This window comes from Salminus brasiliensis, chromosome 4, assembly GCF_030463535.1.
Source record: "Salminus brasiliensis chromosome 4, fSalBra1.hap2, whole genome shotgun sequence".
NCBI classification, from domain to species: domain Eukaryota; kingdom Metazoa; phylum Chordata; class Actinopteri; order Characiformes; family Bryconidae; genus Salminus; species Salminus brasiliensis.
Genome location: NC_132881.1, coordinates 38,928,226 through 38,950,361, shown reverse-complemented (window position 1 = coordinate 38,950,361; position 22,136 = coordinate 38,928,226). Strand labels below are relative to the sequence as shown.

At 36.9% G+C, this 22,136-nt stretch overlaps 2 protein-coding genes across 2 annotated transcripts; both read left to right on the top strand.

Annotated features, from left to right (window-relative positions):
* Positions 1–2,679: 2,679 nt before the first annotated feature.
* On the top strand, positions 2,680–6,140 carry srgn (serglycin). The gene is made up of 3 exons (XM_072677053.1): positions 2,680–2,834; positions 3,241–3,379; positions 4,988–6,140. The coding sequence occupies exons 1-3, from the start codon at positions 2,768–2,770 to the stop codon at positions 5,244–5,246; spliced, it is 465 nt and encodes a 154-aa protein (XP_072533154.1). The 5' UTR covers positions 2,680–2,767; the 3' UTR covers positions 5,247–6,140.
* A 6,291-nt stretch (positions 6,141–12,431) lies between these two features.
* Positions 12,432–21,562, top strand: vps26a (VPS26, retromer complex component A). Its single transcript, XM_072678397.1, has 9 exons — positions 12,432–12,532; positions 14,308–14,457; positions 14,583–14,658; positions 15,394–15,550; positions 16,402–16,566; positions 16,883–16,989; positions 17,175–17,243; positions 18,658–18,800; positions 20,054–21,562. The coding sequence occupies exons 1-9, from the start codon at positions 12,530–12,532 to the stop codon at positions 20,165–20,167; spliced, it is 984 nt and encodes a 327-aa protein (XP_072534498.1). The 5' UTR covers positions 12,432–12,529; the 3' UTR covers positions 20,168–21,562.
* The last annotated feature ends 574 nt before the right edge of the window (positions 21,563–22,136 follow it).

Below are 22,136 nucleotides of genomic sequence, written 5' to 3'. Positions count from 1 at the left end.
GTTAGTGAGGTCAGGATGCTGGATGAACAACAGCCCACCTTTTTCCAAATGTATTGGATGTAGCTTCACAGTTCCACTGCTTTATACCCCTCTAGCCCATGCTTGGCATTAGGCATGGTGCCAGTAATGTCACGTTTATCTGCTTCAGAGAGGCCTATATTTTATTGGCAGTACTTCTCTACAGGGACTAGACAAGCTGTGTGTGTGCATTTTCACATCTGTGTCAGCAATGACTACAACTAAAAGTATCTAAATGCATTCATTTAAAGTGTGTAGATGCTGTCTCCTGTATATCACAGGTAACAAACTACCTAAAAATATACATGAAACAACATCAAATTTCATCATCAAATCAAAGCAACTAAAGCAAGTATCTCTCAAAACTAAAGCCCATTTTTTCATTGTACAAGCATAAAGTTTCTAAAATCAGAAGTGGCTCAGCAGTCTAATGCAATGCCGCTGTGGCCCAGGGGTCACCAGTTCGTATCCTGAGCCATGCCGCTTTGCCATCAGCAACCAGAGTCAAAGAGAGCACAACTGGCCGGCCTCTCTCCTTCTCTTAGCCAGTGCAGCAGAGCCGAGAATCTGACACTTTCCTCTGATCGTGGCTATGCCACATTAGCGGCGGTGGCTGGCTTGGCATGTATCAGAGGAAACGTGGTAAGTCCTTACGCTCATAGTGTTCTAGGGGGAACTACAGGCAATTGGGTTCTCCCAAATTGGGAGAAAAAATAGAAAAATATTACCAAATAAATAATATAATCAGCATAATAGCTTTCCAAATATAGATAAATATATGATTTTATCAGAATGTAGTTATGGTCTCCACTAAACAGCTCAAGTTCAGATTGCTCAATTGCTTTTGCAACAGTTTTTAAGTCTATTCAGATTCCGTGGAAACCGTAATGCCCTCAGATGCCTTTATGACATTATATTACAGTGAATACTCTCTAATAGCACAACACTATGATGCTACGAAGGGGAAATGCTTCAGACTCAGTTGAGTCAGAGTGCTTTCAGAAGAGCTGCAAGATCCCGGGAAAGTTCCAGCACTCTGTCCACAAAGCTAAGTGTCATGATTTGTTGTACTTGGCATGGACAGGCGAGCAGTGGAAACAGCCACTGTCTGTGTCCATGTCAACAGGAGGGACTTCCACACACAGTGAAAGGGATGGAGGCCTCCAGAACATTACGGCAGATGATTTGCAACATGTTTTTACTCAAGTTCTACCACTCATCTAACTACAGTGTTAGCACAGCCAACTTGAGGCTCACCTCTGAATATTTGGCAAGTAACAGCCAAACAGCGATGAGCAAGCCTTAAAGTAAGGAACTGCCTCGGGTTGCTTAACCTCAGTGATCAAACATGAGCCGATCAAATGGTCCTTTTACACATAGACCTACCTAAATACCATATTTCAGGTGCTGCTCAGAACCCACTGAGCTAAATAAGTAGGCAACTAGCCATATAGCAACAGCAATATTTTTAATTAATTGTAAAACGTTTCTATATTATAGATCCAACAAAATGTTGCCATATTAATATTTTATTATATTATAATTACATTTTATTTGTATTATACACACAATAACAGCTTATACAGGGCAGATTTACATCCATTTACATCCAACCAACAGTGCTTTTAGATTTAGTATTCAATATTCATATATTTCATATTTTGACAACAATAAGCTATTCAATGAATGCTCAAACATAATATGCTGTCATTTTGGTCAAGTTATCTGTGCCCAAATTAGCCTGCCACAAATCTCCATGGCAGGGATGATCCATGGCACCTGGTCCCTGGACACAGGCTGGGACTTGATCAACCCCCGACTGGAGCACCTGCTAACAAGGATGATGTGGCCAAGAACATCTCTCGGACGTATGTGCAACTGCTTTGAGACGTGACACCAGTATCAGTATTCAGAACCTTTTAAATACTCCAGGAACAAGAGATCTCCAGCAATCTAAGGCTGAGTTTAATGACTGTCCACACAACATGCAATTATTTGGATATTGCAGCAACTAAAACTGCTTCAAAAGTAACCTAAAGTGAATTATTCAGTGATCTTGGCCTTGGAGCGTCTTGAATACCTGTTGGCTAATCAGTGTTACCTCCGAAAAATGTATTTACAAACGACTTAAGCACAGTCAGACATTTATAATCATATATAACCTTTCAATATAGTAGGGATTAAAGCAGAGACTTTTTTTTTACATATCTCTGGTACCGTATTTTAAGTTCTGAATTGATTTTGATTTTAAGATTGATTTTAGTTAGTTTTTTTTTTTTTTAGAATCAATATATAGATATGTTAGCCTGGATCCATCAGAAATACACTTACTTCTTTTACAACCTCCTCCTAATTACTTGCAATCCCTTCTCAAACTTGAACTTGAACTTGAGCTTTATTTAATGAAATTTAGCTTTATTTTAGCCCAGTTTGGCTCGCCTCTTGCCTAACCCCAGTTCTAGGGCAGGAGCAGAGCGCAGATGGAGAAACTTGCGACCCACACACTTTCCTCTGTCCTGATACTGAAGGTGTTGCCAAGCCCAGTTCTTGTGGGTTGAGTTAGGCAGACCATGACGCATGCGCAGTGGGCGAGTGGCGAGATAGAGAGAGATCGAGCTAGAGCGTGAGTGTGTGTGAGTGAGAGAGAGAGTGAGAGAGAGAGCGAGAGAGAGAGAGAGAGAGAGAAGAAAAGACCGTTCATCTGTATTTCTAACACACTTCAGCTTTGCTGCTCGGAAAGAGAAATACGATGAGATTTTACCACAGAATAGCACTTGCCTTGCTCTTCATATACACCTTCGAGGATAATGTCCTCGGTAAGTAACTTTCCTTCCTTTTTTATTGGCTGTATTTTTGTTTTTCTAAACTTTTTCCTAATCTGGACAAAACCAAATACTACACTGAATACTGTACAACGCCATAAAATCCATATAACGAGTTAAATCTACGTTTGTAGTGTCTTAAATGACCGTGGTATTAATAACAGTGTTTATTAGGAGCTCATAGTTGGGCTAGTTCAGTTTCTGTGCTGTTGCCTCAGCCCAGCCAGTGTAAGGAAGTCAGCAGTGACTCTGTTTCATAAAGCTGAGGGTCTGAAGGCTGAACCCCACAGTTCACATTTTACCATAATACAGATCATATGTAGTTTTTTTTTTTTTGATGTAAAATATTGTATCTATTAATAAACGTCAGGTATAATCTTTCTTTTCTTATTGAATTTAGGAGCGCCAACCAAAGGCAGGTATATGTGGGTGAACTGCAAACCTAATGGCAGCGATGCAAACTGTGTCCAACATAAGGGCCCCTGGATGGACCTTCCAGGGCCCAGCCAGCGACTTCCCCCGAGTGCCACAAAAGACATGTGAGTATTGTGACATTTCTTTACCTGGAAACGTAGGGAGTGTCGTATGTGTCGAGTTTTTTTGTGGATTTGCATCACACAGCTACGTTTTCTCACGTCAATTTATTAGTTATTAAATCATGTTTTCCTTTGTGAAGTCAGACGAACATGTGACCAACTGACCAAACAGCCTTTTTTTAAACCAAATTTCACAACAACCCGACCTTCTCTCTTCTCGGCTTGATTTCTTGGTGGACGTCTTGAGTTTCCTTTTTTATCCACGATGAAGAAATAGCTGAAGAGAGGCCTTGGGATTTTACTGTGGTGTTCTTGTACTATTTGATCATGATATTGATATTATCACTGTCAAACAACAACAGAATTTAGGTCAGGAAGTACAGCCATTTGATGGTTTCTTTCTCAGTAAGTGGCACACGCAGCCTCGCTCAGTCAGTCAGTCTGTCTGTCTGTCTGTCTGTTAAAAGACAGACGTTGAAAGGAGGATTTCAGCATTCTCCTTCTAAGGTTTCATGCACAAGTTGCTTTATCTAACACATCTGAGGCCTTTCCAACTCTTGCTTCACTATTCATTCTAATGATGAAATTCACCACATAGATTCTTATCCTTTTCATTATCATTTTCCTGTGTGATGCGTCAGCACAGACCTCAGTGGCTTTTAAGAGATAAAAAAGTAGAAATCTCTTAAAATGATAAGGACTAAGATTGGAGTTACGGACTAAATGTGTGTTATTGAAATTTCTGCCTTTACGTGTGTGCAGGTCAGAGGCCTAAACACACATAAAACATGAAAAAAGCACAAAGAAAGGTCCAAAAAGCAGCTTGTGAAGCTGGAAATGTCTTCTGAAATCGGCTTTAAATTTTAGCTATGTGTGACAGCTGACCTCTGGTGACATGAAAACATAGTTTAATTACATTTGGTTTATAAATGCTGCAAAGATACGTCCCCACCTTATACAGTGAAATGCTGTTGGTCCTTTTCCTCAGTACACAAGCCCACTCTGCTTCTCACAGACACAACACTCACACTCGCACACTTATGTAATATTGAACCTATGTCGCCTATGCAGTCACATTCGTGATGGGCTTGTACAGACATTTACAGCAGCACTGTAAATGTAACCTGTAATTGTCCATTTTGTCTGTACGAATGACCACCAGACCACTATATCATTACATGTCTCAGCTAACCAGCTGATCTTGAAGTGGTGATCTACCCTTTATGACCTACTGTACACTTTTGTAGCAAGGTGTTAGTGAATGGTTTGCACATGCACATTTCTCTAGCAACACAAAATGTCCCGTATTCATGTTTTCCTCTTGGTGGCACAGCAGAATGCTTTCTATTTCTCTGTTAATGGAGCTTTACTACCGGTCAAAACATTTAAGGTACTTTTTTTCAATCTGAAGCACCATGTTGGCTGTTGTTTTGATCATTTCTGCTGAAGTACACTCGCTTGTTGGCTTCAGGCGCATTGTTCTCTCCACAAAGCACACAAAATGGAGTACTGGGCAAGGAACATTCCTGGTTGCTTGAAAAAAAAAAAAATGACAGGAAGGGCGAAAGGATGTCGGCTCACTTTGGCTCTGTGCTTCTGTTTTTCCTCCAGTGTTCCAGTGGAGAGCAGTGAAGACACCCCTGAGACAGAAACAGAAGAGCAGTCTGGAGAAAGCTCTGGCGACCTGGAGCCACTGGAGAAAAAGGAGGATTGGATGGACGATGGTCCAGTTCAGGTGGTCCCACAGGTAGAGGAGCCCATCCTGGAGGAGGCCAGTGGTGAGCTTGATTACACAAACTACGAATTTACCAATCAAATGGAACCGAAGCTGTCTGCAGAGGATTTGAGAGAGGATAATGTGATCCAGTAGAGGGCTGCAATGTGCCATGTGTTTTTGATGCCATTTGGGTGTTGGGGGCTCTTTTTGTAAGGACCCTCAGGATCAGAGGCCTAAATGTCTGTCTACTGCTTTATTTTATTTTCTGTTTCTGTTTGTCCGTCAGTGATCTGAATGTGCATTGATTTGGAAACAGACTACTGTGTGGTGTATACTACATATTGAGCAGTGCGATGTGAATGAAAACATTGCACAACATTAATTGAGCAAATTATTCAATACCCATAAAGAAATGATTGAAAAAAGTGTATATGTAATTTAATGTAAAGTTTTAAAGAAGATATACTTTAACTAAAGAAGACATTCTTTCAATTCTTTGAGAATTGAAATGTTTAATATTTAAATGATCATTTTGAGCAGTGGTTCCCAACCCTGGGACTGTAGGACCCTCTGCCCTGCACATTTACTGTTTATCCTCCCCCCAATATACCTGATACAGTTATTCCAATGTAACAACCATGTCCTAAATTGATAGTGGTGTGCCGAAAATCACTGAATGTGTAGGACAGAGGGTCCTCCTGTACCTCCTGTGAGTTTTTCAGGGTGTAAAAATTTATGGTTGTAATAGAGACGCTGGGAAAATGGGAATTAGTAACTATTGGAAATATGGAAAAATGTTTTACAGGGTTTTTTTTTCCAGTTTTGTATTTTTATAAAATGTGGTGGATGTTTTAGGACTAAGTGATCTTGTACACTTAGCCTTTTCTGATTATTTGAAGATATTAATATAATCCATTATAATTTCCTTGACATCTGTAGCCTAAATGCTGGACTGTGGAAATGACCAAAACGGAAAAATCTGTAACATTTATTTTGAGTAGCCTTTTCAGTTGCATCTTATTTCCCTATTAAACGTTTTCCTTAACATCTGGCCCTTCCTTTGTGGTTTACTGTGACTTCATTGCAAATAATTATAATAAGCACCTTTTTCAGACATAACTGTGATGTTACTAAACACTTCTGCGGAACGAGGAGTGGCTCACATTGTGAGATGACAGGACAATCATATTAAGGTATAATTTCCCACTGTGTCTCGTCATCAATGACCTGTTCTTAGCAGCTGATGTTTCATTTGTCATATGACCTCTCCTGTGCTCCTGGAAAAGAACAAGCATGGCGTCTTAAGACAACATATCATTCAGCGTCAATGACATGAACACAAACTGGCTGCTCTGAGACTTCCTGTTTTCACCAGAGGGGTGTTATCACACTTTCTTGCTGAGTATCTTTAGCAAGTTTCCTCTGACATGTATTTCTCATGACCTGTTTCTCGACAAAAACGGTGCAGTTTTAGCGTTCAGCAAGTTGAAATGAGAGAGGAAATGTGTTCGGTGTGGTTTGATGACAAAATGGGGAGTTTTGCCCACAGGTTTTTTGTTTAATAAAAACCACAGAATGTCTGTGCCTTGGGTTTCTGTAATAGTTTCTAAATTTACAGAATAGAAATAAAAACTATCCACTTTTATCTAAAACCGAAGGACTTGTCTTTATCAGTTGAGGCAAACGGACTGACTAAACTGTGGGAATCTGTACTGTCTCTTGAGGATTGCTTGTATCTAAAATCTGTGTTTAGGTGATTTTGTGCAATAGGAAACCAGTATTGTCTGCACATGCAGCACAACTACCATGTATACTGTCCTTTTAAGGAAAAGTTATGTGTTATGGACATTTAAAAAAAGGCTTTATATTTGACTCTTTAGTGCTGGTTATATCTTAACATGGCCCCCTTGTGGCTCTGTCTTTATTGTAATTAGGTTCAGGTAGAACAGTCACTATTGGTTATATTAGTATACTATTGGTTATACAGCCAATCAGAGCTACAAATATTTGTGGCACCAAAATGTACAGAAAAAAACTTTCTTAACTTGTTAATAGAAACAATAAAGTTTCTATTCTTTCTAACACTAGTCAGTGGAGCGTCAACCGGATTTTGAAGCTGCTGTTTTAAGGTAAGAATACTACATAATGTTCCTTTAAATATGACTAGAATTTCCCCTTCTCTGCCTGACTGCTCTGAGGTAATGTTAGCGCAACATCCTGTGGGTTACTCTACTGAAAGGAGGATATGAGACATTTGTACCAGGTAACAGATCCGGATCGTAGCAGTGAAGTCACCCGGCACAGCTTTTCCACAGGACGGTGAAAGCAGCAGCATAATGACAGTACAAATATTTCACAAATGCATAATAAGAGCACACAGTTACTACTCAAATAGTCAGTCACAGCTTAGTTTAGTGATAGTCAATTGGTAATTACCTATAGTCAACTGAATACAGTGATAGCTGTAATCAACTGATGATAGTGAGCTATTTACAATAAGTTAGAAGACCATTATTAGTAAATTATTGGCAGAAAGCTGGGCTTGATTTTAGGGGTAAACACAAAAGAACACTCAATTTGTAACCATCATCCTTTTATACATGAAAGATGTTACCTAAGATGCCTATTAGTGATATTTGAATCCCATGCATGAGATTTCTGCACCCATCTGCCTTAGGTATACTAGAGGTCACCAAAAGCAATAAAAAGGTTCAGAAATTCAGAAATTTGTATTCAGTGTTAGATGTAGTTGACAGCCCACAGTATAAGACATTTCAGTATAAGAGTCACCTGAAAATACTTTTTGTCCTAAGCTTCTAAGTACAGCTGCAGTTTATAACCAAGCCCTCGATTTTGCTTTCTGCTCACCTTGCCTCATAAAACGTGGGCCCCATTTTACAATTCAGTCACTGGTAAAAAGGGGCTACAGAAAGGGGCCCACATTTTCCAATGTATTCTGTTGTGTTTTTTCCCATCAGATTAAGTTGCCTACCATTCATAGAATCTAAGAGCCGTCACTTCCAGTGATTTCTTTGAATCATTTTGAAACTGCCTGGGCTGTTTGCGTTTATACACTTTTACTGCAGCATTCAACCTGAGCATTGAACACTGCAGCCTCTTAATATTAATAAATATATAATATACGTAGCCATCTAATATTGAATGTGTGTACTACCCTGTGATGGACTGGGGCCCTGTCCAGGGGGTACTCCTGCCTTGCACTCAGTGTTTCTTGAGGGATAATGATGATGCCAATAATAATTTCTATTGCCAACTGTATGGGTAGTGTTTCTTTATATTATGTATAGTAAATTTAGTATAGTCAAAAAAAAAAAAATAATAACCTATAGAAGGGACATTAAAATATAAACAAATAATATGAAAGAAATATATAGTATAGTAAAAAAGAATAAAGTATAATGCATAATGATATCAAATAAAATATATATAAAATAATATAATATATATAGTATAGCAAATGGTAAGAAAGTATTTTAGTAACATAATACTATAAAATAAGAATATAAAAAATAATATATATTGTATGGTAAAAATTAATAAAGTGTAGTTGTGTCATAATAATATAAAATAATATTACATCATAATATTATAGTATATATAGTGTAGTAAAAAAATAAAGTGTAGTAGTGTCATAATAATATACAATACTATACAAAATAATATGGTATATATAATATAGTAAAAATAATAAAGTATATTAGTGACATAATAATACAAAAATAATAGAAACAATAATAATATACTACATGTAGTGTAGTAAAAAATAATACAGTATATTAGTTACAAATAAACTTTTATTTAAATTGATAAGGCTTTATAGCAACCTCATACTTTTTAATTTTTTAAAACCACATCAGCTAAACAGTAGCTAGTATTTCCTAATGCCAACCCTGTACAGAGTGTGTAGTAGTGTATACAATACTATACAAAAATAATATGGTATACATAATATAGTAAAAATAATCAAGTATATTGGTGACATAATAATATAACAATAATATAAATAATAATAATAATAATAATAATAATAATAATAATAATATACTACATGTAGTATAGTAAAATATAATACAGTATATTAGTTACAAATAAACTTTTATTTAAATTGATAAGGCTTTATAGCAATCTCATACTTTTCATTTTTTAAAAGCACATCAGCTAAACAGTAGCTAGTATTTCCTAATGCCAACCCTGTACAGAGTGTGTAGTAGTGTATACAATACTATACAAAAATAATATGGTATACATAATATAGTACAAAAAATAGTATATTAGTGTATAAAAGTATATTAGTGACATAATATAATACTACTACTACTACTAATAATAATAATATTAATAATAATAATAATAATAATAATAATAATACATATAGTATAGTAAAAATAATACATTATATTAGTTACAAACTACATACTTTTGTTTTTAAAAAATCAGGCTTTATAGCAATCTCGTACTCTCATGAACTTTTTAAAAGCACATCAGCAAAACAGTAGCTAGTATTTCCTAATGCCAACCCTGTACAGAGTGTGTAGTAGTGTATACAATACTATACAAAAATAATATGGTATACATAATATAGTAAAAATAATCAAGTATATTAGTGACATAATAATATACAATACTATACAAAATAATATGGTATACATAATATAGTAAAAATAATAAAGTATATTAGTGACATATTAATATACAATACTATACAAAATAATATGGTATACACAATATAGTAAAAAATAATAAAGTATATTAGTGACATAATAATATACAATACTATACAAAATAATATGGTATACATAATATAGTAAAAAATAATAAAGTATATTAGTGACATAATAATATACAATACTATACAAAATAATATGGTATACATAATATAGTAAATATAATAAAGTATATTAGTGACATAATAATATACAATACTATACAAAATAATATGGTATACATAATATAGTAAAAATAATAAAGTATATTAGTGACATAATAATATACAATACTATACAAAATAATATGGTATACATAATATAGTAAAAATATTAAAGTATATTAGTGACATATTAATATACAATACTATACAAAATAATATGGTATACACAATATAGTACAAATAATAAAGTATATTAGTGACATAATAATATACAATACTATACAAAATAATATGGTATACATAATATAGTAAATATAATAAAGTATATTAGTGACATAATAATATACAATACTATACAAAATAATATGGTATACATAATATAGTAAATATAATAAAGTATATTAGTGACATAATAATATACAATACTATACAAAATAATATGGTATACATAATATAGTAAAAAATAATAAAGTATATTAGTGACATATTAATATACAATACTATACAAAATAATATGGTATACATAATATAGTAAATATAATAAAGTATATTAGTGACATAATAATATACAATACTATACAAAATAATATGGTATACATAATATAGTAAAAAATAATAAAGTATATTAGTGACATAATAATATACAATACTATACAAAATAATATGGTATACATAATATAGTAAAAAATAATAAAGTATATTAGTGACATAATAATATACAATACTATACAAAATAATATGGTATACATAATATAGTAAAAAATAATAAAGTATATTAGTGACATAATAATATACAATACTATACAAAAATAATATGGTATACATAATATAGTAAAAATAATCAAGTATATTAGTGACATAATAATATAAAAATAATAGAAATAATAATAATAATAATAATAATAATAATAATAATAATAATAATATACTACATGTAGTATAGTAAAATATAATACAGTATATTAGTTACAAATAAACTTTTATTTAAATTGATAAGGCTTTATAGCAATCTCATACTTTTTAATTTTTTAAAACCACATCAGCTAAACAGTAGCTAGTATTTCCTAATGCCAACCCTGTACAGAGTGTGTAGTAGTGTATACAATACTATACAAAAATAATATGGTATACATAATATAGTAAAAATAATCAAGTATATTGGTGACATAATAATATACAATACTATACAAAATAATATGGTATACATAATATAGTAAAAATAATCAAGTATATTAGTGACATAATAATATACAATACTATACAAAATAATATGGTATACATAATATAGTAAAAATAATCAAGTATATTAGTGACATAATAATATACAATACTATACAAAATAATATGGTATACATAATATAGTAAAAATAATCAAGTATATTAGTGACATAATAATATACAATACTATACAAAATAATATGGTATACATAATATAGTAAAAAATAATAAAGTATATTAGTGACATAATAATATACAATACTATACAAAAATAATATGGTATACATAATATAGTAAAAATAATCAAGTATATTAGTGACATAATAATATAAAAATAATAGAAATAATAATAATAATAATAATAATAATAATAATAATAATAATAATATACTACATGTAGTATAGTAAAATATAATACAGTATATTAGTTACAAATAAACTTTTATTTAAATTGATAAGGCTTTATAGCAATCTCATACTTTTTAATTTTTTAAAACCACATCAGCTAAACAGTAGCTAGTATTTCCTAATGCCAACCCTGTACAGAGTGTGTAGTAGTGTATACAATACTATACAAAAATAATATGGTATACATAATATAGTAAAAATAATCAAGTATATTGGTGACATAATAATATACAATACTATACAAAATAATATGGTATACATAATATAGTAAAAATAATCAAGTATATTAGTGACATAATAATATACAATACTATACAAAATAATATGGTATACATAATATAGTAAAAATAATCAAGTATATTAGTGACATAATAATATACAATACTATACAAAAATAATATGGTATACATAATATAGTAAAAATAATCAAGTATATTAGTGACATAATAATATACAATACTATACAAAATAATATGGTATACATAATATAGTAAAAATAATCAAGTATATTAGTGACATAATAATATACAATACTATACAAAATAATATGGTATACATAATATAGTAAAAATAATCAAGTATATTAGTGACATAATAATATAACAATAATAGAAATAATAATAATAATAATAATAATAATAATAATAATAATAATATACTACATATAGTATAGTCAAAAATAATACAGTATATTAGTTAAAAAATAAACTTTTATTTAAACTGATAAGGCTTTATAGCAACCTCATACTTTTCTCTCGTGACTTTTGTTTTGAAATCTGTCCGCAGTCATTCCTAATGTTTTCGAGAGAGAGAGAGAGGGGGGGAGAGTGAGGGAGTGCTGCTGCTGCTGCCTCTGCTGCCGTGGGTCCAAGTACGGAGCTCTCGTTGGGACTGAACGACCTGAAGCTGAAAAGCTGCTGAAATGGTGCGTTTTTAGGGCAGAAGACACACTGCGTTCATGGCTAACACCTAAGACCTTCCTCGAAGCGAGTGAGCCGAGCGATCCAGCAGTAGAGAGGAGTCGCTCTGCGTCCCGCTGATCGAGGAGGAGAAAGTGGCCAAAACAAGGCCGGGCAGGGAGAGGGGACCGATTTGAATGGGTGTGGATCCCGGTGCTCACGGCAGCTAGTTACCCTGACTCGGTCATGAATCTAGCTGCTAGACATCCTTTAGATAAATACGAGGAGTCGGACTGTCCTTTATAGATCAGACAGGGGCACAGGGGCTGGTCTCTGTGGGGTAACGTTAGGCTAGCTGTAGCTACACCCCGTTAGAAATGTTCACTGAGACGCCAAAGACTGGTAGCTAAGTGTGGCGAATGTGCTGCTATTGCTGCTAACTTACTGAATCACCGCCTTCAGCAGCACTCGTTAATAAAGCTAATAAAGTCACGAACTTTAAGACTATCGTCTTTAAAAGTGTGACAACTTCAGAGCTGTGCCAAGGTTACGGTCGCTTATTTTAGCCTAGCCTAGCTTTACCCTAGCTTTACGTTAGCGAGATAGCTAACGTCACCCCAGTCCCAGATGTTTATACACCCAACGACCAAATCATTAAGACCCCCTCCTTACCCTAACCCTGCATCTGTTTCTCAGCATACCGCCTTAGCCTCCTTTCACCCTGTTCTTCAATCCTCAGGACCCCACAGGACTGACCACCACCGGGCAGGTGGTATTTGGGTGGTGGGTCATTCTCAGCACTGCAGAGACCCTGACATGGGGGTGGTGTGCTGGTACGAGGGGTTCTTCAATCATCAGGACCCCACAGGACTGACCACCACCGGGCAGGTGGTATTTGGGTGGTGGGTCATTCTCAGCACTGCAGAGACCCTGACATGGGGGTGGCGTGCTGGTACGAGGGGTTCTTCAATCATCAGGACCCCACAGGACTGACCACCACAGAGCAGGTGGTATTGGGGTGGGTCGGGTTCATTCTCAGCACTGCAGTGACACTCACATGGTGGTGGTACGAGTAGATCAGACACAGCCGTGCTGCTGGAGTGCTTAATCACTGTGTCCACTCACTGTCCACTCTATTAGACCCTCCTACCTGGCTGGACCACCTTGTAGATGTTGTAATGCCAGAGACAGAAGCCCATCAGCTGCTGCACAGTCTGCGTTAGTCCTTCATTAGATGTCAAAGGCTGTAAATGTTAAAAACTCCAGCAGCACGGCTGTGTCTGATCTACTCGTACCACCACCATGTGAGTGTCACTGCAGTGCTGAGAATGAACCCGAATCACCCCAATACCACCTGCGCTGTGGTGGTCAGTCCTGTGGGGTCCTGATGATTGAAGAACCGGGTGAAAGGAGGCTAACACAGTATGCAGAGAAACCGATGGGCTACAGACTGTAATTATAGTCTACAGGCTGTAACTACACAGTGCTGGTGGGCTTCATACCCCTCCAACTTACCCTTGGTATCGGGCGTGGGGGTCTTGGGCGCATGTGTGGCTGCACCAGAGCATCCTGTTATGGTAGGGTTTTTCATTTAGGTGGTATAAGCTGTGTAAAGCTGTGTCCCAGTAATGGGTGCATCTTAAAGCATGGAGTTCACGAAGTAGAAGGGGTGTCTGGATACTTTTGGACATATAAAGTATTTGACTTTGGTGGTGTTTTGGTAGGTCTCTTCTATTCAATAAGGCTGCCTTGTACATATGTGGATGTTATATGTAATGTAGGCCTGTTTCGGCTGTTTCAGAGTTTCCTCGGCGGTTTGTTTGGTCCTGTCTGTGAGATCGATGTCATACTGAACGATGCAGAGAGTAGAAAGACAGCAGAGCTGAAAACAGAAGATGGAAAAGTGGAGAAACATTACTTATTCTATGATGGAGAGTCGGTGTCTGGGAAGGTGAGTTTCTAATCCTTATTGCCTTGCCTAATATTCAACCTAACACACTTGCAGGCTACATTTCAAATGATGGTGGGACAAAGCCAGTGTTTATAACAGACTTCTCATCTTTTCTATCCTACAAGGTAAATCTCAATGTAAAACAGACCGGAAAGCGGCTTGAACATCAGGGAATTCGAATAGAGTTTGTTGGACAGATTGGTGAGTCATTTCCACACAAATGGTCAGCCTGTGAACCCAGGAATGAAAATGGAAAGGGAACAGTAAATGCTCTAGTGCTGAATGTGTCTGTCCATTGAATTGCGCTCCACACTTCAGCCTTGAAATGCAGAAGGCTTAGGAAAGCATGTGGTTGTCACATGGTCTGAGCACTACCCATTCGATGTAAAACAAGCAACCAGCAGCCTTTTCAAAATAACTGCAGTGACTCTCTGCTTAGTCATATTCTCCATAATGTGGACTTGCCGAATGTGAGGTCCGACAGTGCTGTATCCTTCGTCATAGATGTTTTTTAAGCCTTGAAAAAAATATACTGTCAGGTTCAAAATTGTTTGGACTGTGACGCAGTGGATTGCAGTGAAGATGTGATTATTAAGTGTAGACATTTGGCTTTAAGGGGTTTAACAGAAGTATTGATTTAACCATTTACTATGTTTAGCATTTTACACACTTTACTGTCACAGACCAAATGGACACATAAACATATTTATACATATAAACCGTATTATTAATTCATAGAAGCAAATCCTTTGCACTCAGTAAATCAGTGAATGGCTGAAATCTGGAACCCATGGGCGTCATCAAATGCTTTGCTAGCCCTTTATTAATGATGATGTTAGAACCCTTAAATCAAAATAGGAAGTCTTCACTTTAATTCAGGCAAAATGCGAAAACATCATGTAAATCATGACTGTATCCCCATGTTTCGTCCTACAGAACTCTTCAGTGATAAAAGCAACACGCATGAATTTGTGAACCTTGTGAAGGAGCTTGCTCTTCCTGGAGAGCTGACCCAGAATCGCAGCTATGACTTTGAGTTCATGCAAGTGGAGAAGCCATACGAGTCTTATGTTGGAGCTAATGTGCGGCTGAGGTTAGTCTCATTTTTAGCCCTGACACTTTGTAAGAAGTATATGTATTGATGTTGTAATAATGGTCTTAGCAAGTTGATTAGTCTAGTGTCTGATGGTGGTCCTGAAAGTTAAAATCGGAGCCAGAGCAGGCTGACCAGACAGACACTGCCATTTCCAATATTTGATGTTGTCCTTATGACCTAATTTAAAAAACAAAACAACAACAACAAAACCTGACAAGGCCTCAGACTGGCTCAGCGGTCTGATGTCCTGCCACTATGGCCCGGAGGTTGGAAGTTTGAATCCCGAGCCATGCAGCTTTGCCATCAGGGGCTGGAGTCGGAGAGAGCGCAATTGGCCTGGCTCTCTCCAGGTGGGTAGATTACACGGTCTCCACTCTTCACTCTTAAGCCATGTTGGCCGGCACAGGCGTGTGTTGACTGGTACAGTGTAGTGGGGGACCCAACGCTTTCCACTGAGCAGGTCGGCTCTCTGGTAATGCTGCATTGGCGGCAGTTTAAGAAGAGGCAGTGGCTGTCTTTGCGTGTATCGGAAGAGTTAAGTCCTTCCACTCCTAGTGTCTGAAGCATTGCTAGTGCTAGGGGGAGTTAGGAATAGGTGGGTTCATTGGCAGTACCAAATTGGTAGAGAAAGGGAGGGAAACTGAAAAGACAAATAAACCAAAGCAAATAGACAGGAACAGAGTTCTTAGGTATGACAGAGCAACCAGACATTTGTCTGTTCATGTTTGTACGGTTGGTGTACGCAGACCAATCAGAATCAGATTTATTGGCTTTTGTTAGCATCTTGATAATGGTGGGAAAATCTACATAACTGTGCATTTTAATGTGATTCTTTGAATGCTTGACAGGTATTTCCTCAAAGTAACAATAGTGCGGAGGCTGTCTGATTTGGTAAAAGAGTATGACATCATTGTCCATCAGCTTGCAACCTACCCTGATGTCAACAATTCCATCAAAATGGAAGTGGGCATTGAAGACTGCCTACATATAGAGTTTGAGTACAACAAGTCCAAGTAAGTTGCCCTATCTGTGAAAGATGTTTCTTGATATGATGGGTGATGATATCAATGCACATATCTGTCCAAGTCGATGTCAACACATTAACTTCTGTAGTTTGTAGTTTGAGCAAATAACAGACACATCAAGATCTGTCTGATACCGCTAGTGTTTATATGAGCAATTATCTTCTGATACCCATGACTCTGATGTCATTATGTGTTACTAGTTGTAGGTGCTAAGTTAGGTTGTAGGTTACTAGATTTTGACGAAGCATTTTCTGCTTGCTTTTATGATTTTCATCTAATATTAGCATGCTTGTTTTCCCCACAGATACCACCTGAAAGATGTAATTGTTGGTAAAATCTACTTTCTGCTGGTTCGAATCAAAATCCAACACATGGAGCTTCAGCTGATTAAGAAAGAAATGACAGGAATTGGTAAGATCTGAAGAGAATAAGGTCATCAGCAGCGACAGTTACTTGACATAGTTACGATACAAGAAAATCCAGTTCAGCTTGGTGGGAAGCTGAATAACATTACCAATGTAATGGCTTGTTTTTGATCTAGGTTACTTCCATGAACCGTGTGAAAATTCCTAAGTCATGTGACATTCCTTTGACAGGGCCAAGTACAACTACGGAGACTGAAACCGTGGCCAAGTATGAGATTATGGATGGAGCGCCAGTGAAAGGTAAGCTTGGCTTTAAAAAGGTTGAAACACACTGACGATATGTTATACAAATAATTTAAGGCTGTTTGGTTTATTAACACTTCTCTTACTTCGGATGATTATTGCATCTTTTTGGGTGCTTTAAGTTAAGATGTAAAACCTGTATCGCATTTTGGGGACCAGTGTTATGTTTACATTAGTACTAGGTTGGCTGTTCTTTGCACAAAGCTATCTCAAGATAGAGAGAGGAATCTTTTTGTCTGTAAAAACTCATTGGCTGTCAGAGCAGTGTGTTCTGTGTCATTGTCCTGCACAGCAAATTGCTGGCCAGTTGTTCCACACAGACTGCAGTGTTCGTCCTGCTGCTAATGTGAGTAGCTGCATTATCAATGATGAGCCAGTTTTACCGGAAGGTATATTCATAGACAAAGTGATTAGGGCTTATATTTCAGATTATAGTTCTGCTTTTACCGGAGAGTTCCTGATTTTTAGTGTACCAGGAACAGTACTCTATATGGCTTGGCCATGGCCAAATTTAATTTTTACTCTTTGTTAGTCTTTTAAGGGCTTGAAAATTCATTAAAAAGATGTGAAACTACAATGCAATTGGAATAAATTGGAATTTGTTTATTATTTTTAAATTAAAATTATGGGCACACGTAATGTACATTTTAGATTTTTTTTTTGTTTACTTTTTGTTCAAACTATCAAGAGAATATGTTACTATGAACCCAGTGTTGTCTGTTAATTTTTTTATTTATTTTTTTTTTATTATTTTTTTACGCTACATCCAGAGTTAGTTTTATTCATTTCTTTTTTATTTCAGTTCTAGAAATTAAAAATCTATTCCAGGACTTTAAATTTAATTTGCTCCAACCCCGAACATGTGTATGTCTAGACAGTGGGCACAAAATCCTGGGAAGGACTTGCGACCTTTGGCTACATCAGCTTGCACCAGAACTGTGTAACTTTGCATACCCTGAGTCCTATTTTTGTGCTCTACCACTTTCAATGCCGATTCTGTATCTTTCAGAAGTCCAGAAATGCATGTGCAAAGCATGTCCTTTATTGGTGGCTCAAAGCGCAAATTCCACTTCCTGGCTGTAGGGGAAACCCAGGGGCAAGAAATACCATTCTCACATAATGCTGCTGTAAGATGAAGTGAAGCTTGCTCTTTTTAGGTTGTATTGGGACTGAAAATAAATGCCTGAGGTCTGCCATCAATTGTTAAAGTTAAGGTCACTGTGACGACTCTTAACGCATCCGAATCAAAATGGATTGGCTTTGCTTCAGACAGTCTTAAAGGTTTTATGCATTGTGCCATATGTTCACACCATAATGATCCTTTTAATTACACAGCATCGTGTGTTGCTAGAGCGATCGTTGTAGTACAGGTTTAACTTTGTCCCATTAATGAGAATTGTTGTCTTGCCAGGTGAGTCCATTCCCATTCGTCTGTTCCTTGCTGGCTATGACCTCACAGCTACAATGAGAGATGTAAACAAGAAGTTCTCTGTGAGGTACTTCCTGAATCTGGTGCTGGTGGATGAAGAGGATAGGAGATACTTCAAACAGCAGGTATAGTACCACAGATTAACTGCATGGAAGAATTCTTTATGTGCAGTGCGCTTAATCTACGCAGTGTACTAAATACACTATACAGTGTCTGAATGGTCACTAAAAATCAAAGGTCAAGCCTTGTTTCTGCCAGTAACTTGGGGTACGTTTCTTCTAGTTTTGGCCAAATTCTGGCATGTTTTTTCCCCTACATTCTTCTTGGCACTTCTTGGTTGTATTAATGAGGCTTGTGGGACAGTTTTCAAATAGTACCACATTCATGTAAGAGTTGAGCCTTTTTTTGACCATTGTAGAGCGTTCAGCCTTTTTAGCTCCTGTGTTGCTTGGCCTTGGGATCGTTGTCCTGCTGAAAGGTCAGGTTTCTCCCACAAGCTTTATTTTTTAGCAGACTGATGCAGCCTGTCTTGCAGTACCTCCATCACTAAACTTCACGTTTAAACAAGATGCCCAGTCCTACCTGAGGAACAGCTTCCTCACAACATGATCCTGCCATCCCTGTTATTCACTGCTGGGATGTGATGTTTGTTGAGGAATGGACAGTTTCGGGTTTGCGTCACACATAGTGTTTACATTTTGGAGAAGAAACCCTGTAGCTAACTCCAGACGTGCTTTGATGTATTTTTTTTCTTCAGTAATTGCTTCTTTTTAGCCTCCCTCCAATAAAAGCCAGATGTGTGCAGTGCTCGTGTTACCTTTGTTGGAGCACCTTAAATGTGACTGCTGCCCTCACTGTGGCTTCCCCCACCAGTCTCCTTTTTAGTTTGACGCTGAGTTTTAGGGGAACAGCGTTATCATCCAACTTTCATTTCCTCACAGTGGATCCAACAGTTCTCACTGGGGTTTTTTGTAGCTTTCCTTTCATTTTAGTTTGACCAGTGGTACAATGGTACTAGGGGGTTCTTTTATCCGAAACAAGTGAACTTCTTTAATGATTCACAAGCCAAAGCCAATTGTAAGCCAGTTGTGTCCTTGTTAGGTCTTGTTACACATCTGTGTAAACATCTTCAGCACAGGGATATGCATACAGAATATGCATGCAAACTGCATTCTTCAGTTAGTTTTTAATTTTCAGGGTCAGTCTTATAAATAAAATGATATTGCACAAAATATCTATCATTTGTAATCCAGTACAATTTAATGACTGTAAATGAAACTTGTTGTAATACTAGCAGTACTGTAAATGAACCTTTTTCTTATTTGTATTATTATTTCGAGTTCTGTTGGTTTGAAATGCATTTCTTGTCCTAAATCAGGAGATTGTTTTGTGGCGAAAAGCTCCTGAGAAACTGCGAAAACGCAACTTCCACCAGCGTTACGAGTCGCCTGAGCCACGGCCGAGCCTCTCCGCCGAGCAGCCTGAAATGTGAGGAGGGGGGCGCGGGAACAGCCAGCCAGGGACACATTTCTTCAGTGGCCAATCGCAGGAGAGGAGAGCAACTCCCACCAAACATTCACACCGCCACTCGTCACAGCTTGCGGTGATGGGCTGTGTCTTTGCCTGCCTTCGCTGTGTCCACTCCGCCGTCCACAGCAAGCAATTTGTTAGCATACAAGGACTTCTTTCACACTATAGAAAGCACTGGAACTGAAGCTACTACCTGAATCCTATAGTACAGTTTGGGGCTTGCACCCTTCTATAGATGAAGATTTTTGTTCTTTTCTTTTTGTCTTTTTTTTTTTTTTTTTTTAATGCACTTGCTAGTTTTCCTGAAGCTCCAGATAGATAAGTGGCATCCAGGAATTTACAAGACACACTTCACTTCAGAGAGCATTGTAGTGCATGCTGACTGGTTGGATTGAATCTTCGGTTATAAAACAGCTATGTTGGCTATGGGGTCTCAAAGGTCAAGAAATGCAAGGTGTTCAGTGTGTATCCAGGCCGGAGTGCCATACTGTTTTTTTGGAATCGCTTTAAGATGTAAAAGATTTCTATTTAACTTATTTAGCATCTAATCTTTAGGTCTTTATTGCGGATTTCTCCTCATTGTAAGTACATTTTGGACAAAAAGATTATATATACATATATCTATATATAATCAAAATATTCAATGTTTTGCATGAGGCTTTGGATTTGAAACTTTCCAAAATTACCTAAGCTGATCTTTGTTTTACGATGGTTATATGTGAGCGACTTCCAGCCCATGGGTTGAGTTGATTTATGGAGTGGCTCACTTAAATATTCTTATTTTTGTTCTCTTAACGTGTTGAGATGACTCTCAACCTTGATGCAGAGCAAAACAATGTAGGCTGCACTGCTTCACTTTTAGAGTAGTAACGTTTTTGTTTTTTTTGTTTTTTCTGTTTCTGGAAACCGTATGCAGGCGTTTCCTCTTCTTGTTTAAGTGTATAAGTGCCCATACGGTTCTGATTAAATTATGCCAAGTTCTATCCCTTGCATGACAGCCTGGTTAATTGTTTTGGTACCTTTCCATTTTCATGTTGCTGATGTGCATAAAGTTCTCTACAGGATGGTGAGAAACTACATTCCTTTGGATGTTGAATTACCAGCATATATAGGCCATTACGGTTATGGTATGAGCAATGCTAACCTTTTTAACTCTACAACACTACTACAGAAAAGGCTGGTCTCCAGCCTTGAGTGCTGTCACTGTAATGCATTGGGAATAGTTGAAACATGGACGTGCAGCCATGTAAAGTTGTGTGTGGACTCTGGGGGTAACAAGAAAAAAAATGTACATATCCAGCCTCAACCTGTTTATCTGTTAATCTGTCAAATAAAAATGCAAGTTTATACTGGTAAACACCCAGCTGTGTTTGACTTTGACTGGACCCATACAGGGATAACGTGGCCCTGCTTAAAATGTAAAAAAAGACCTAAGTGTTAATGTCATATAAAATTCCCATTTCAGACTAAATTTTATTGTGATAAAATGACTTTAGTTTGGTTCATTGCTTAACTAAAAATCGACATATTAATGAGCAACAGTATTTGCTTCTATTATAAACTCCTCAACTACTTTCTACCTTTCCAGAGACTGTGATTGCCTAAGAACACTTCCCTGGTTCATCCAGATGCTACTTTTTGGGATGCAAGAACACTCGATTGGCAGTAACGTTAAGGGCCCCCTGTCATGGGAAACTGAACTGAAAGATGGAGAGACACAGTGCTGAAGTAATACGCTACATGTGCAAATGTTTGGGGGCACCCCTTCTAATAAATTCATTCAGCTATTTTAAGTTGCACCTGTTGCTGCACAGATGTGCAAATGCACCCATGCAGAGCTTGCCTAGTCCTTGTAGAGAAATATTTCCAATAGAATAAGACTCTCTGGAGCAGATAAACTTTTAAGGGGCTTAAGGGGTAGAAAGCTCCCC

Excerpts from the sequence above, each read along its gene's own strand:
- srgn (XM_072677053.1), top strand. The coding sequence starts at position 2,768 with ATGAGATTTTACCACAGAATAGCACTTGCCTTGCTCTTCATATACACC. Across the intron at positions 2,835-3,240 it reads CTTCGAGGATAATGTCCTCG|GAGCGCCAACCAAAGGCAGG; the intron begins GTAAGTAACTTT and ends TATTGAATTTAG. Across the intron at positions 3,380-4,987 it reads CCGAGTGCCACAAAAGACAT|TGTTCCAGTGGAGAGCAGTG; the intron begins GTGAGTATTGTG and ends TTTTTCCTCCAG.
- vps26a (XM_072678397.1), top strand. Across the intron at positions 15,551-16,401 it reads GGAGCTAATGTGCGGCTGAG|GTATTTCCTCAAAGTAACAA; the intron begins GTTAGTCTCATT and ends AATGCTTGACAG. Across the intron at positions 16,567-16,882 it reads TTTGAGTACAACAAGTCCAA|ATACCACCTGAAAGATGTAA; the intron begins GTAAGTTGCCCT and ends TTTTCCCCACAG.